Source organism: Plectropomus leopardus, chromosome 16 (assembly GCF_008729295.1).
Source record: "Plectropomus leopardus isolate mb chromosome 16, YSFRI_Pleo_2.0, whole genome shotgun sequence".
Lineage (NCBI taxonomy): Eukaryota > Metazoa > Chordata > Actinopteri > Perciformes > Serranidae > Plectropomus > Plectropomus leopardus.
Window position 1 is genome coordinate 16,761,208 of NC_056478.1, and position 18,005 is coordinate 16,779,212.

The 18,005-nt window shown below is 38.9% G+C and overlaps 1 protein-coding gene and 1 long non-coding RNA gene across 2 annotated transcripts in view; both read right to left on the bottom strand.

Annotated features, from left to right (window-relative positions):
* enpp1 (ectonucleotide pyrophosphatase/phosphodiesterase 1) overlaps positions 1-2,421 on the bottom strand; it is a 33,786-nt gene extending 31,365 nt beyond the window's left edge. Inside the window, exon 1 of the mRNA XM_042502944.1 lies at positions 2,200-2,421. Coding sequence (XP_042358878.1) covers positions 2,200-2,334 — 135 coding nt within the window. The 5' untranslated portion in view covers positions 2,335-2,421. The remainder of the gene's footprint in view (positions 1-2,199) is intronic.
* An 11,085-nt stretch (positions 2,422-13,506) lies between these two features.
* On the bottom strand, positions 13,507-15,164 carry LOC121955142. Its single transcript, XR_006106605.1, has 3 exons — positions 14,942-15,164; positions 13,763-14,115; positions 13,507-13,671 (listed from the first exon to the last, which is right to left on the bottom strand). It is a non-coding gene; the product is annotated as an uncharacterized LOC121955142 (long non-coding RNA).
* Between the last annotated feature and the right edge of the window lie 2,841 nt (positions 15,165-18,005).

The window sequence follows — 18,005 nt, forward strand, 5'->3', positions numbered from 1 at the left end:
TACTAACAGCTGGCTGGTGGCTGATGTATGGTAGGACAGACAGCATATATTATCGTCTAGACTTTGCCACTTCTGGATAAAATCAGTATAAATCAGACAGCAGATTAGAAGTACCTTTGGTTTTGGCTGAAGTTTGCCAGTAAACAGTTTGAAAGGTGTTTACTGTCAGATGATTTTTGACTGTTCAGTTCAGAATTCAGTGATGAGGTAGACTGGTGGGTACACAGCTACATACAGCACAGTATTTCACTTAAAATGTGCAATTTGGTCTAATATATCAATAAATGTCTTTCTTTGCATTCTCTGCATTATACTCATACTTTTCTGATATAGTCCAAACCAAAGCTACATTAACGCAGTATCTAATGCATTTAATCACATTTTTCTTTTTAATTATGGTTTTAGTCTTCATGTAAAGGCTCAAATGCATTCCAGATTTAGTTTCTCTGCAGCGTATGTGCGGTTTGCCTAAATGCCTTGAGGACACAAACAGGGCTGTTGTAGTTTATTATGCTCTTCTTTTGTGACAAGAATAAAATTCTGCAGAAGACAAACAAAATAGTCATTCTAATGTCCACGCAGAGTCTGACCCAGGTAAAAAGTCTGAAAGAGGCAGAAGGTGAAAGGCAGTTGGTTTGTTGTTTGGTTTTAAAGTAGCACAGATTAATGACTCAGCTAATACAGTGTTTGCTTTTAAAATCCTACTAACTACAAGACAAACACAATAGTTCAGTGAAAGGGGACACGCCTACTGTATGAATAAACCTAAAACTGCAATGTTTAACTGATTGTCTCATCAACGTATTATTATAATTGATTAATTGTTTGTTATTTTTCAAGCATAAAGGGCACATATTTGATGAATTAAATGCGAGAATTTGTTGCTTTTCTTGGTATTACACTAAAATAAACTAGATATTTCGGTTTCTGATTGTTCACTGCACAAATCAAGTTATTTAAAGAAAGAAAGAAACATCTTGTGCTCTAGGAACATTATGATTGCCATTTTTCATTTTTTGACATTTTGCAGACCAACCAATTAGAGGATCAGTTTATTAATCTTGAAAATAATCAATACATTAGTTGATAGCGAAAATAATAGTAAGTTGCAGCTCTGAAAACTAACTTCTGGTGACCATCTTTAATAAAAACAAACAAACAGCATAACACCTGCAACACCCCAAACATCCAGAATTCATCTGAAATAGTTAACTATTCTGTGCCCTTTCTACCTTTTCGACTGCCCCAAACTTTCAGCTGAAACTTGACTCTTTTGGATCACAATCGGCGCTGTGGTCTTAAAGGTCCCTTCCTGCTTTACACAAATAACAGTGGATCATCTTCACCTGCAGAGACACTTCTGGCCTCTGTCTTTTTGCACTGGAGTGAAAACATTTGGTTCGCACATTCACACTGGCATCACTGACAGTCTGGGCTGTTTGACAGCATGGGATTAATTACACCGGGAGTAAACAGTGTAGAAACGTAGACTGGAGGCTGTGTGTTTTTGCATCCTGTGATTAATGCCTTTGCCTCATAATAAAATCATATAGTCACTCAGCCTGCAACTAACAATTATTTTCATTATGAAGAAATCTGCCAATTACATTAACATTTTATTGAATTAGCAATAATTTAGTTATTAAATGTCAAAAAACTGTGGAAAAGTCTTGTATTGCTTGAAGAAAGGTCCAAACTCCACATACATGCAGTTTACAATAATATTTAAAAAAAGAAAAGCAGCAAATCCTCAAATTTTAGCGACTGGAACCAGAGAATGTTTGACACTTTTCACTCTTTTTGCTTGAAAAACGACTGAAGCAGTTAATTCATTATCTAAAAAGCTTTTTTCCTGACTCTAATTGTCACTATAAACTCTGAATCTCACCGAGTTTACGGACACATGTTATGGCACTACAGTAACACAATAAAACCTTTTAAAAGTGTATTTAAGTGACTATACAAAGTCTATTAAGCACCATATACACACTATAATGTATTTTACAGTTGGTTTTGACGAAATGTTTTAAAAGGTGCAGCAAAACCAAATTTGTTTCAGTAATAATCATAAAAAGCACTTTAAAAAACAGTTGTGAAATTTTACCATAGGAATGTGGGCTTTCAAACACTTCTTGTAGTGTAGAGGTAGGTAAGAGGTCAGACGTGGAGGTGTGCAGCTATTAGTTGTATTAAACATACCGCAGTGATGATTTTACAGTGGTTTTTCCTCTTCTTTCCTCGCTCAGTGTTTCTCCTTTGACTTTCCACTTCTGGTGTCCCAAACAAAGACGCAGCCTGTTCAGCCGAGCGGTCCTCGCCTTTGGTTACGTCCATGCTGCTGAACGCTGCAAACTCCTGGCAGTGTTTTCCAGGAGGGACTGAGTGGCAGGCTGAGCTTCACCCTGGCTGAGGAGTATATACTGTTGTGTGGGATATGACCCTCTGCTCAAGTGTAGCACCGCCTCGTTTCTTGACGTGTCCAAGTCAACAAAGCAGCCGCAGCAGTGTGTGATTGATCTGAGAGAGTTGGAGGCTGATTAACGAAAAGCAGAGCCGACCTCAACACTCTGCTATTTTGGCTCAAGTGTCATTTTCCACTGAAGTCTATTCACCAATAAATCTGATGCTGGGACTTTTTAGCAAATAGTTGAAATCTAACAATTAAAAAAAATATACAGTTTCAGGGTATTTATGCTTACACGTGCCTCCAAAATCTCATTCACATTGCATTTCTGGGCTGCGTTTGAAGAGCAAACAGCTGATAAAGAGCTTGAATAAAAACTTACTGTTCAGTGACTGAGTGGTGCCGCCATCCTGTGGTCAGACTAAAGAGGTGCGCTGTATTCCTGATCATTTCCATGGAGGTCGGTTTAGTTTGAGGAGGTTTTCATAGAGAGCTTTCGACCATAAAATCAAACAAACTTCTCCTATAAGTCTATTTTGGCGTCTGGGAAAATGAAGTCCCATTAAAAACCCGTCTTGCTAAAGTTACAGCCAGCAGTTGGTTAGCTTACACAGCTAACGTTAGCCTGGTTCACTCAAACAGGAGACAAAAATACTTTCCCCATCTGTAACGCTCACAACTTGAGAGGATATAACTTGTTTGCGTATCTGAAATAAATCGTGTTGTTGGTGTTATGCGCCATACTGTTTCTCGGCCCTTAGTTGCCAGGCAACCAATTCTACTGCTCCTGCTAGCCATTTACCGTCTCCAGTCACTGCGCTAAGCTAAGCTAAAATAAGCTAAGCGGAGCTGATCGGCCGTTTCTTTACACTCACTGTACAGACACGAAAGTGGTGTAAGTTGTCTCATCTAACTCTCTTCCAGAAAGCTTATAAGAACATTTCGCCCAATGCGGCTCTATTCCTTTGGCTCGTAAACGGTCAGAAAACAGTGAAAATGGACGATAAACAAGCGATCGCAAACCGGATGTTGAGAACACCGTCTTCCGCTAATTTACCCCGCGCTCCAAACAAGCGGAAGTCACGTTTGATTTCTCCAACCAGCTGTCCAAAACACAAATATTTTACTTACTTCCAGATATAAAGGATGTCATATACATACTGTCGTCTGGTGTCAGTTTGTATGACTTTTTTTATATATACGTTTCTGAAAGTAAGGTCTGGAAAGGCCTATTTTAATATATGTGGTTTAACAAACGCTTTGCTCATACTAGTAATAATATCTCCACTATGCTTCCAAACCTTACCACTAAACATATCAACCATGTGACAGTTTATTTTTACACACCCAGTTTGAGCTTCCTGTGCCATTTTTACAACAGATTATTTGTTCCCAGTAGGCTAAATGTCAAGTTGTCATGATAAACATTAGGAACACTGCAGTGAAAGTGACATTATTCCCTGAATGGCACATAACAACAGTCATTAATATGTATGAAGTTGTTTTGTTTCCTGCCAGCTCTTATGACAGTAATATTTTAATGCCTAGCCAGTTCTGCAGTTCTTTGCTGTTGAGTTTCATGTACAAGCATCAGAATCAGAGAAGGATTTACTGCCAAGATGATTTTCACTCACTAGAAATTTGCTCTGGCTTTTTGCTGCGTACATTAAACATATTAAGAGCAATAGGGAAAAAAGCAAAGTACTACAACAGACATGGACACTGATATAAAGTAGAAATAATTAGGCTCCAATAAAAATATGACTGAGATCATTTTAAAACTATTATATCATATTATTATATTTAGCTGTTTCAGAATGTTTTAAGAATGTATCCATCATCATCTGTTGAACGTGCAACTCCTTAACAAAAGATTATCATGCCAAACACTGTCAAGAAATTAAAATTTTACCTGCTCTCTGACTAGTTCAGCCGATGAATATTTAAATTAAATAAGTTCTGGCTCTCTGTGCCCTCTCGAGCAGCCTTGTTGCTGGATGCCACGGAAGAAAGCACCAGGACTTCTTTTATCAAAGTAATCCTGCTGGATTTTCTTTGGGTCCTCTCCATTATTTTTCATCCCAGTAATAACGGTGCTGAGAACAACTGTAATTAAATTGGCCTAAGGCAAATTTTCATCTCAAATTCTCTGTGGAAGTCACTTTTACCCAATGACAAGGGCCTGTTAGCCAGTCCTTGAATTTTGCACCTTTTACCCTCTTTTTGTCTGCTACACAATGAAACTTTGCATGCATTTCTATTGTATTCTACAGTCAGTTGCTGCTTTCTTCATGACAGATGTTTGTATCAGAAAGCATCCATTATGTAAAATGAACTCAGTACATTACAGTTATTGTTAAAAAAAAACAGCATCCACTGTAGTAATTCAGTTAAATACAACATAAAAGCATCCACAAGATGGTGGTGTTGTGACACTGTGAAAGTAACACTAAATTTACTTAGCTGTGGAGATATTTTCATGAAGCTATTAATAAAACTGCTCCTGATCCCCAACAGCTTCAACACAGGCATATTCTAGCTCTGTGAGGTCCAGGTTCCCCTCAGATGCAGTTGTGTCATGTGGTGTGATAATGGAGATCACATGTGGCTGGAGCTGCTGACCTCTGACCTCTTCCTTGTCCTGCACTCAAAAACAGCCCAGGGTTAACTTGTCTTTGTCTCCCCAAATGTGTGTGCATGTCTGCATGGGTTTGTGGGTCCGTATATGAAAATAAACCTTGTTTTGTGTTGTCATTTTAAGCTACAAGGGTGATGCATTCTTTGTGTGTGTTTTCGTGTCTGGCTGTGGTTACTGTGACTGCAGGACACTGTGTGTGTGTGCTGCTCAGTGAACTGATGTCTCCCAGCGGTGTGTCTCCCTACAGCTGTCCTCAACCCAGCTGGACTTCAAAATATGACCTTTAATGTTGGCCTACACATGTAGCACTTACTGTCCTCATCACATGTTCCTCCAGACTTCTTTAAGTCTTTTAAAGAAACACTTCACGAGGATATCACTAATCCTTGGCCTGGAGATATCGCCAAATGCACAAACGTCACGTTGAGCTTCAAAGCATTTTTCAGACATACAGAAGTTAACTCTAAATTTTAGTCCAAATCATGACACTTAGGGGAAAAGATCATTCTGTTTTTCTCATTTTACTCAGTGGAGTATGTGCATTACTTCAAAAAAATCCCCAAAAGAAGAAGAAAAATAATATACTATGCAACTTTTTCATACAGTGCACAGGAAATACACATTTATAAAACTTTAAAGCTGCTGTATTCAACATGAACCCTGACTGCCCCTGCACAGTTTCCCCCAAGGAGCAGTGTTATACATACTGTATACCCTGTATCTGCTTGTTCCAACACTTCATTGAAGCTACTACATGATGCTTACATGCATATCCAGGAAAACCTTAAAATATACAGGTTTTATGTTTGCACTTCTGCATAATATGAAGATGTGTTATGCATAATTTTGACACATTCTGCCCCAGAAGAAGATACATTTTATGGCCTTGAATGCAGTTTGCTGTGCAGTGAAGTGAGTTTAAACAATGCTAGGTTACAAACTGCGTTAGTTTTGTCATTGGCAGACTACATTTTTTTGATACATAGATTTAATTTGGTTCCCTTTTTCAAGAAAACAGAATAAAAAACATTGCCAGGTATTATGATAGTCATCATATCCAAATAGACACACCATGTTATTGGTTGTGGGCAAGAGGCCCATACAGCACTTCATTTACATTAAATATCAAAACAGACAGCAAAAGGGAAGTAAAAATTACATTTTAAGCAATGAGGATAGGCAGGGCAAATCAGCAAACACATTTTTTTCCAAGAAATATAGTATCCAGTATTTATTTTAGCTAAGGGACTGTTTGTTACTTGTGAGAGATGAGGAGATGGTGCACAATGGAGGAGGCACATAAGATAGGGGTGGGAGTTATGCTTTCAGTTTGGCTTAGAGGAGGGACTTTCAACTTTATTTACCATCAGAATCCCAAAATTGGCAAGTTGGGTTGAAAGGCATGCTTTCTTTGAAAATCTTCAACATAACACCATTAGGGATGCTCAAGTAAAAATGTTTGTTGCATCAGGGAGGGTCATAACATTTTAAACGTTTAAAAAATATATATTAAAAAAAAACCAAAGTCAAACCCAGCCATCCCCACTCTGATACATAAAAAACAAAAGCAAACAAACAAACAAAAAAAATTAAATTAAAACTAAATTAAAACTTTAAGTACCAAACAATAACTCAGTAGTTCCCCTTCTGTAACTCTGAAGACTTCTAAGAGGTTGCAAACCCACCTTTGAAGACCCACACTTTAACAGGCAGGTTTTTATATTTTTTTGTGCAGTTTATTTATTCTTGAAACATTTGCATGTAGATTTTCTATTGCAATTCAACATGTGTTTGTTTATTTATAGTCCAGAGTGAGTCCGTTATTAATTCTGAGACCCATAATTAACACATAGTATTGAGATGTTTTCCATCAGCAACAAGTGACGTCAACAAGTTTTGCATTTTTTATTAATTTTACAGTCTCTGCTGTCTGAGTCTGCTGGAGTAAAATCAATTAAATCAGTCACTGCTGGAACAATTCAAAGCCCTCAAAGCAACACTTGAAGTGGCTTGAACCCAGACCGAGCCACGACTTATGAATAACACATCAGAGAAAAGCAGCAGTAGGTGTGCTTAAAGAATTCGGGTGACAGTTATAGGCACATCTTCCCCATGAGATTTACTGTAGGCGCTTGTAACTCTGCCTTGAATTATTCATTCAACATGTCACAACCCTCAGCACATTATATTGAAAGCTTCTGTTTCCTTGGACATATCTGTCACTGACTACCTGTCAACCAGGATTTACTGTAGCGCTGAGCATCTTTGGTCTGTTTGCTTTTGTTGTTGTCCTGAAATAATGAGCACCTTTCAAAGTTTCTAATATACACTCACCCAAATAAAATAGTGCTGCCCACCTACTGAATTTGTGTGATATGTATGTGTGGGTTTTTTTTTTCAGTTTTTGACATGTATTGAGCTCTTAATAAAAATTCATAGCATAGTAGTAACTGTAAAAGTAAAGATACGTTTTTGACTTGTGCAAGATTTGTTTGACATTTCTTGTATTTGTTAAGATCAGCACAAATGTAGTTACTGCTCTGTATAATGGGAAAGGAAGTCCCAAAAAAGCCTATTCACACCTACATCACTCTTCTCAAGAATGTAATGTGGGAGTGAATTCGGGTGCATGCGGTTTACAGCTTTAGGAGGAAACTTTATTCCTTCTAATGATGCTGTGAATATGCTGAGGTGGCATTTGACAGTTAAAATAAGACAAAGCTGTGGATGTTGCCAAAGTTGCTCTTTAATGGCTGTGAGAGACCGTAGGAGTCCTTTAAAACTTTGCCCTTACTTTTATATTTAATTGGAATATGACTGAATAAGTTAGCTCCAAAATGAGATATAATTTGTATGTTTTGATCCTTTATCATGCTTCACTTTTGTGCACTTTACTTGTTTCTGTTTCATGTTATTTACTGACACATTTTACAGCTAGATGCTAAGGTCAAGATGCACACACTGTCAATGCCAACTGATGTTGAGCAGCGATGTTCAACAGCTTAGTTTAGGGAGTCAGCTCTAAGCACACAGTATTACTGAGGCTGATGCAAACATCATTAACTTTGCAAAAACATTGGTTCTGAACAATCCTGCCAGTGTGGCTGAAAACTGTTCTCATGCAATGTTGGCATGAATACCTATGAAAGTAATGTAGCAATATTTGTGTATGACCCACGTAATCATGAAGGCTGTGATAATGTGACCATTGCGAAGAGAAGAGTAAAGAAGCAAGTACTACAAATAGTTAAAGTCTGTGGAGGCAGGTAGGTTGGCATGGTGGATGGGTCAGACAAACACAGGACTTTTCCCCAGGAGACTGCTGTTTGTGTCCCGTGTGCAAACAAGTGAACTTTGAGTTATTTTAAGGTACTACATCACCATGTGTCGTTACCCAAGCCTAACATATGTAACTTTACTTTCCTAAACCCAACCCACATAAATTCACGTTAAGTGCATAATGTTACAATGCCCAACCATGTTACTTTTCCAAAACACAACCGACATAACTTTACCTGCCTAAATCTAACCTACGTAACTTTACTTGTCTTAACTTTACTTGCTTAAATCTTACCAACGCAATTTAATGTTAAGTAAGTAACTCAAAATTATGTGCATCAAGTTACAATGCTCAACCAAGTTTCTTTTCTTTAACCTGACCTAAATAACGTTACTTGTCTAAGCCTAACCTATGTAACATGCATGCAATATGCAAGCATGTGTCCTGCATATTGTGATTTTTATAAGGATAGCCATGTTTTTTTGTAATGCCTCTCGTCTAGTGTGAATATTTTCAGTGTATGTTACATATATATTGTTTTTATGAAAGAATAAACTGAACCCTTCTCTTTTGGAAAAAGAAGTATTTATTTTTCTATCTGTTTTGGGAAATGTTCCCTAGTCCAGAGAGAACAGCAGGACTCTACAGCCATACATTGCACAGAGACATTGTGGGACATGTACTGACAGACAGTGGTCCCATCTCTCCACATATAAATGTATCTGTGGAAGAGTTCTGGTCAGTTTTCTGCAGCTGCAAAGATTTTCAGCCAAGGATTTCAAATTCAATCACGCGGCCTGCCAACCCTGATCATGAGCAACACAGAACCTTCTTTTATTTACACCTTGCAGTCATAGTTCTTTTTCTTGGTACATCCTCCTCAGTCCTCTTTCTTCTGAACCTGAACCTGGTATGAGAAAACTTCTTCCATCTCATCTGCTTTCCTGAGAGCAGCAGTGGCATTAAGGTTACATGAGGGTTTACTGCCTGAAATGCAACAGTATTGTTGTTATATGTGACCTCTGAACATTAGGTGATGCTAAAAAAAAGTGAGGTGTTGAACTTGTTTGCCATGAGGGGGGAACAGGACAACAGTGCAATCATGTGCAGACAGTGATCACACCAACAAGTGTGACTCACTCACAGCCCCCTGTGACCAGTGCATGTGGGACTTAGTAAAGTAAAGAACATACAAGAACAGAGGTCAGCTCAGGCAAAAAGAAAAAGGTAAGATCAGTGAAAGGAGTATTAAACTTGATTTATACAGATTTTATCAAGGAAACTTGCGGTTTGATGTAATTTAGTTTGTTGACATTTTTGCACTACATGTACCAGACATCCCATTTTTGTCAGTTTGGCCATAATGATGCTTTTTGCTTATCATGCTGATGAATGATACTACCCACTTCCTCCTTTTTAATGTCATATTCGCTGGAAAAACGCAGATTCTTAAGTATTTTTTCTGTTGGATTTTAAGAGACTGATGCAATGCATCATGAGGAAAAATGTTGACACCTTGAATTGTGAAATATGTTGAAATGACAATTTCAATGAAAACAGCTGATTGTGCAGAGCTTTCTGAAATTCAGCTCAAAGTTGGAAACATGAATAAATCCGAGAACCAACTTTTTATTGTAACTAAAATTCTGTTACTGAGTTGCCGGCTGTATCGCCGGTTGCTATTGTTTCACACAGAACATTACACATTACGTCACCCACCAGCGGAAGCGTCTGGTAGTTGGAGGTTTTCTACTCCTTGAGCAAAAGAGTCCTTTTTCTCTGTTTTCACTGGTCATGAAGCGCCAATTTCAAAAGTATTTGCTTCTTTCTACTGCAAAGATGGCCTAGTTTTATGTGAGGGCTCTCTGTATATCGGTGAAATACTTCTTTAACAGGCTGATAACAGTGTTCTCAAACTATTAGTTGGTGTCATTCATTTGCTAACCCATATGACCATATGGCCGATAACCACTAATAAGACCCATTAAATTAGGTGATAACATTTACAGTGGGTGCATAAGACTGAACAATATCACACACGCGCACACACATGCGCGCGCACACACACACACACACAGGATAAGAGCTTGTTTAAATAAGTGTTATTTATTGCGTTATGTCTTTAATGGACAGAAAAAACAGGATGGCGAAGACAACTTCCATTCAACAGCTTTTGATGTTTACCCACACTTCACCAAGTTCTCAACAACAACACTTGTGATTTGAATACAAGACAAACTCTTTAGGTCATCCCTTACTGAGAAATGCTCTGTTATTCGCTTTATCTGACACCTTACGTAAATTGGGGCGATAACCTCAGACAGCCTCATGTCCAGTCCACAGGAAACGCAGCTGGAATCAAGGGAACTGTTAATTGTCTCATTACCGGGTGTCAGATGCGTCACTCAATGGGACGCTGAACTGCAGCAAGAACCCCAAATTTACTCTCTTAATCATTAGCATCCATCAATATTTCAGGACCAGCAGATCAAACACTGTAACCTCAGACTACCTTCTGAGACGGTGATACATTTGTCACTCAATCTTTTTTGCTTTGTTATTTATTATTAAACTGAGCTATATGAGACTTACATTTTGAATGTAGAGAATATCTAGAGTAGTGTTTCAAAATCCAGACCTTAAGTGACAAAACGTTTGAAGGAATAGTTAGTGGAAGATGATGGCTTCGTCACACATATAAAATGATCAAGTTTTGCTAATATTAGTACTTTCAACATCTGATTATGTTTAAGTATATTTTCTATTTCAAGGCATCTAAGGTAATAGTGAGTAATCAAGCTCATTTTAATTTACATTGTCATCAGTTATACCTCATTGCATAACAAGCTATGTTAATTTTAGTTTTTTTTTCTTTTACTACACAAGTGTATTTTTAGGTCTCCTAAAGGTCTCATCATTTGCTAATGATTTATTCATGTATCTTTGGTATTTTATGTGCCATTGATCCATTTTATTTTCGAGTTAAATCAATAACTCATAGCCGATACATGACCTTTCTCACTTTAGGTTTAATGAGGGTCATGCTGTCAATGTTTATTGTGGATCTATGTGAAGAAAAGCTGGTGACAGGGTGAGTTATCATTGCTGAAATATTGATATAGAGAGATGGGTGTTATGTAATATCACAACAACGATGTGACAGTGTTGATTAGAGTGGACGGAGTTAATGCAGGAAGCAGGGGTGACAGGATGTTGGGATGACAGGTTAAAGGATAATTGTATATAAAACAAGTGTGTCCTTAAAGCAGCAAAGGAGTAGTGGATGTTGACAGGAAACAAGTCAGCAACTGTTTAAGACAGTGTGGGCTGTGATACTAAGTGAAGCATCTACAGTTTGACAAAATTAGACAGACAGAATTTGTAACCTTTCAGATGAAGCAATCAATTCTGAAATTAGCCAATTTCATGCACAATGATTTTAGGATTGACCCGATGTCACATGTTGCGGTGGCACAACTCAACCATAACAAAATATCCAAAGGTCTGCAGGTTAGAGGTGAAGACACATGAACCCGAATTAGTCAGGTTACCACTTTATCCTGCTTCCCTGTCATATCTACATTATACTTTCCGTCACTGACTGCCATCCTCTCATCCTGAGGAGCATCGCAGGTATGTTGCACTCACCGGGGTGCCGAGGCTAAAGAATAAATTCTCTAATTGGAGGGATGTTTGGAATAATTATCAAGAGACAGCAGGAGCAGCATCAGAGTCACGTAGGCAGAGCAAATGATGGAAAAATGAAAGACTTTAATTGAATGCCAGCGGGAATCTGCAGGCCACGTTGAACCTCACATAATGAGATGTAGGCAGCTAAAGGGCACCCCTCTATGGATGTTTCGCTGGTAGGAAAGAGGCGGGGGTGCAGACTGGGGTGGGTTTGGGATGGCTCCTATCTCCCTGGCATTGCCTTAATGATGTCCTCATATCATTGCATTATGTAATATGCTCTCCAGTAATGTTTAGTCAACCTTAAACACCCTCAGCCCTGCCGACGAGTGCAAGAGATAACATGAAACTGTGTGTATATGTATATTATTGATTTCATTTTAATTGTTTTTAAGTATTTGTGTGTGTGTGTGTGTGTGTAAGCATATATACGTATGTTGGTTACAGATTTTAGGTTATTTTCACCTGGATTGTCTCAAAATCAGTGTGCATTACTTTTACAGCTGCTTTTGATTCTCTACGAGCATAATTTAGATATGATGGATGTTGAAATATTTTCTCACTATGATGTTTATGATGTAGAATAATTTAGTTTTATTGTACATTTCAACAGTGGCTAGAGTCTGCAGATAATGTATCAGCAGCCTGGAGCTCACTGTCAATACTCTCATTCATAGCTGTTAACAGCCACTAACCCAGCAGCTTCAAACAATCTCAATAGGCTCCAGTCTTCATTATTTTATCGAGGAGCTTGTAAAATGCCCTGTGATAGTCTGGCGACCTGTCCTGGGTGTGCCCTGCGTCTCTCTCAGTATCAGCTAAGATATAGAATCCAGCCCCCCGATGACCCTGAGTAGGAGTTACAGATAATGAATGAATGGTGAATGAAGTTGTGAAATTTGTTTCTCCATTTAATTCTACACTTGCATTTTATCAAGGGCCCAGGTTGTATAATTTTTCACCGCTCCAGTATTTTATCGATCTACCACTTTTGATTCAGTGGCTTATGACATTTTGTTAAAATTGCTACAAAACAGCATAAGCCACTTCAAGCCTCTACCTGTCACTCTAAATTCATGCAAAAACAACACAAATTGGTGCATTAAAAATTAACCAGAATGCAGAAAATTAAGTACTTGATGCTCTAAATTTTATGGCGGAGAACCCCTAAATCCGCCGTTTCTCGTATGTACCCTCCCGTGTTGAAAAAAACCAACACTCTTTGTGGACACGCCTCTGTTTTTTCACTTTTTCCTCTGGCTCATTTTGAGTCACATGTGGTGACCGGTGACCTGCCTGTATCTGTTGTTTCTCCTGCTTAAACTTTTTCCACTGAGTGCTTTATTACCTGATGTCCGCATATCACAGAGGACACATTCAGAAGAGTATGTCATCAAACCGAAGGCCTGTTCATGTGAGAGGCGATGAATCACCACTAGAATCACAGTTTAGAGATGCACAACAAATACACTGTGACACTTATTATGTCTGCTGGGTTTTCTTGTTTTTGTGTGGTCTCAGATAAAAGTCACAAATACATATTGCAAAGGGATTTACCATTACAGTTAATGAATGCCATTTTTTCAGTGATTTACAGTGTGCACTGTGGAGATTCCCTCTCACCTGAGTCATTAAAAACTGATGACTGGTTTCCGCCACCTATTTTAAAGCACCAGGACATGAATAAAACAATAAAGTCAATAGACTATCTAACCCCCTTATTTATCATTTGTCCTGAGAGGATACTCACCATTGGGAACTTTAGTTATGCAGCAGTGTACTTTTTGGAGGTTTCCAATCTGAACCCCCACTAGGTTCAAAGTACATCAAAGCTCTGACTTCAGTGTGGACTTTGCAGCTTCTCAAAAATCGCAGTAATGAGGGTCCAGGCACGACACCCAGCTCCAACCGCCGCGGGTCAGAACCTGCCACTGGAAAATTTTGTCTGATGGGTCAGTGGCTGCAGGAAGTGCTCAAGCTCATGAGGATGTATTGGTGATCACGCAGTGGAGGATACGCAGAGAACTGAGCGGCCTGAAGCTGAAGCCCCACAGGTCTGCAGGACTCCACAGCTGAGACCAACACTTTCATTTCAGGAGCAACCTGAAAAACAGGGAACACAGCATGAAAAATGAAAAATGTTTTTAATATGATATTAAAAACATTTTTGATGTTTTGTGTATCCTCCTTTGTCTTTGACCTCCTTGACATGCAGGATGGCTTGTTTCTAATGACATTAAAACCTGTTGGATGTCACCGCAGTTAGCAGATTTTGACTATCACAATTAAAAGATGTGTGGGGTTGATACATTGCTGTCAACCAACGAAAATACCATAAACAATTTCAGTAATAAGCACTGCCTGTGTATCTTTAGACTGACGTATCCCTTTCTTCAGTGCCACAGAGCTCCATTGTTGTCTAAAAACTATTTAAAAAACACTGAGACACACTGTTGTGCTGGGTGACATATTCCTTCATTATGATAGACATGGGCGCTGTAGTTTATTTCACATATGCAGTCTTGATGAACTGCTTCAGAGCCCCAAACGTGTATTAATCCATAGCTGAAAATAGCTACAAACAAATTTGAGTAACATTTGCTAAAAGTGCTCAGGAAATTAATGAGGCCTTTTAAAAAATTAAAGTACATATACTGAGCTGTTTTTAAATACTTGCATCTTCAGTAGAATCCAAGTAATGTAACAGGTGGTGCATGGACCCAAATGCATCAAAATTACAGGCAGGTAATGACATTTATTTTCAGTCTTCACAAGAACCAGTGTAAACAGGTAAGTAATAACACCTTTCAGTTCCAGTATCACGCTAAGAAGATTCAAGAGTCTTTGGGCTGGTTCGTGGGCTCGACCCGGACAGGCCAAACCAGGGCACAGGTGAATACAGTTCATGCAAGTTCACACACATACTCACACTGCAGTTTAATGGGAGGCAGAGAGACTGCAAGGGGAGCAGGAAGGACACTGTGGAGACGTCGTTGGAAGACACCAAACAGCCCATGTGGGAGGCCAACAGAAACCAGGCAGTAGACTTTCTTTGCAGGGACAGAGGGCTAAGGTGACTTCCAGGATTACAACAAGGCAGGTAGGTCAGAGTCATGCGAGGTCAGCAATGGGAGATCAGTCTGAAGGTGAGTGCTGGGGACAGTGAGTAACAATCTGACGGTGAGTGAGCGGACAGGAGAGGCTTATATACCCGCTTGATTGGTGATGAGATGCAGCTGGGAGCTCAGGTGAGAGTAATGAGCTGATTAGGTAGGAGAGACTGACCACTGGTGAGGCAGTGTGAGTGGAAAACTACTAAAACACAGCAGGTGAAGACAGGAGCAGAATATGACAGTTTTTTTGACGAGACCAAAAATATAGAATATAAATAGTCATTTCCCATACAAACGCATGCCTATTTGCTACTGTTTCTATTCATTCTTGATTTATTTACATGGTACACAAATACTGGTCTTGGGGTTGAAAGTCCTGTGTTTGTTTGATCCATCCATCATCACTCTGTCAAACCATACTCAGATTTTCTCACTCTCTATATTACATCACTGTAGCAGATTTATACTGGAGCTATGTGAAAGCCTCGTAGGTCTCACACAGATACTAAAGGGTGCCTTGTGCATCAGACTCAGACACAAACAGCCACTGATCAAGCTGATGTATTTGACACCCTGAGAATGAGTACGGGCTGATAATAGAGACATAATCTTTCTGTATTGTATCTTGATCAAGCAAATAACTATTTAAAACTCTTTTTTTCATAAGGATGATTTTAAGGAATACATATATTGTGCAAAATCAAAAGGCAGTTATGGGCTGGAGAATGGGTTGAGATGCTATTTATAATGTCCTCAATCTTTACCTTGCCAAAGAGCATTTTATGAAAGGTCACATTTTTTAGCAACGTTTCACAGATTAATTGACATATTGATCGGACCGAGGACTGCAGCACTCCAGTTAGTGAAGGGAGGATTTATGCAGGCTCAGTCACAGTTGACTTGACTGACCTGGTTATTAAAGCCAAGGCTATTTTTGGCCTGGCTCACAGTGTGGAATCATTGGATAGATTGGCCAGGATCTATCAGTCAAAGATAGAGCAGGTGAGCTGCAGTGCAGATGTCAGCACCTGTCACAGGTTGGTAAAGGTACGGTTATAGAGATGTTTAGATGTGTGAAATTCTGAGTTAAAATACTGTAAAATACTATACTTAAAGGCAGTGAAATCTGATTGGGATTGCCTTGACCTCCCCACGATGTCCTTGGCAAACAGTGTCTCTGTCTCTCACTGACGTACAACGCATCAGGGAACCACCGACTGGAAACCAGTGACACTTAAGGTCACTAGATTTGGCCCCAGTTGGACTTTCACTTGACATTTTGTCTCTTTGCGTCAAATCATCATCATCATCATGTGTTTCCCTTTCAGCTTAAATACACATTTAATTCACTCAACACTTAAAACAAACATAAACACACAGAATTTAAACATGATAGGGAACTTTTATGTGACTTTTTATTTACTCTCAAGTTTGAAGAATTGCATGTAGTCTTGCCTCGATGCATCGGGGGAAGATAAGGTCAAAGAGCAGACGGTTGAGAGTTCCTCTGAACCAAGAAAACAGCTGGATTCTGTAAATTTTTTTTAGCAGTGAGTCATGTTGAGAGCATCACTCATAGATGGAGAAGTTTCCTTTCATTTGAAAAAAAAAACGACCTCTCACAGCAGTGAATGTGAATGAATAACGTGTCTTTTTACCCCCAGCTGCTCGACTCAAGCAGCTCAGTGGTCACCAAATCCAACAGAGTCCCACAGGAATTTATATGATTTCCTCCAAAAAGTTTATGTTATGGCCACTGAAACGTGACCTCTCTGTGATGTGATATTTTATTGGCCAAGTTTAAGGGAGTTGCAGTTAGTTAAAAGTCATTTTAATTGAACAGAAGAGATAAATATCCCCTAGAATGTCCTAAAGCTCAAGGAAATACCTGACATTACTTGTTTTCATAGATAAGAGAGATCAATAACTAAAAAACAGCAGATCCACACATTTGAGAAACTACAAAAGAAGAATGTGTGGCATTAAAACGATTTAAGTGGGATGCTCAGTTGGTAGAGTGGGCACCCCATGTACAGAGGCTTTTTTTTTTTTTTTTGTTGCAGCTGCTGCAGGTTCGATTCTGGCCTTGGCCCTTTGCTGCTTGTCACCCCCTTTCTCTCCCTCTTTCATGAACTGTCCATTCCATTTAAGGATAAAACCCTCTCACAAAATCTAAAAAAAGAAAAACAAAGATTTAAGTGATCTATTAATAATCAAAATGGCTGCAAATTGTTTTTTTGGTTTTTTTTTTAAATCAACTTACTGTTTTAGATCAAGTTAATTCATATTTCTTATGGTCAAGGCAGAGGGGTCACTCAACTTCTTGTGGGCTTTATTCCAATAGCTCCGTCCATGGGGACATGGCTTTGGAAGTGGAGGGTCACAGGTTCAAGTCCCCATACAGACTAAATACAGAGTTAAGACTCATAGCTGTGTTGTGCTAGTTCATGCTACTCAGCACAGCAGAGGTGCCCTTAAACAAGGCACACCAGCTGCTCGGGATGCCTGTCCATGGCCCGCCCCACCTCGCTTTGACATCTCTCCATGAATGCATGTGTACATGTGTACAGGTCCTTTAATGTTGGTTTCACAAAACACAATTACATTTGTGTTCTTTTTTCAAAATGATGAATGGAGTTCAGAATATTTAGATTGATGTTACAAGTAAAGCACCTGCAACTCTTGAGTAAAAGTACATACAAAAGTGTAAAAGTAGTCATCATGCAGAAGACTCACATACTGTATATTACATTATTGGATTATAATTGATCAGTGCTTTCATGCGTACATAGTTGCATTCCCTGCTTTTTCTGTTGGGATAAAGCAGCTGATTTTTAATGAGACACTGTTGCTCTTTTGCTTTTTCATGCCAGCATATTA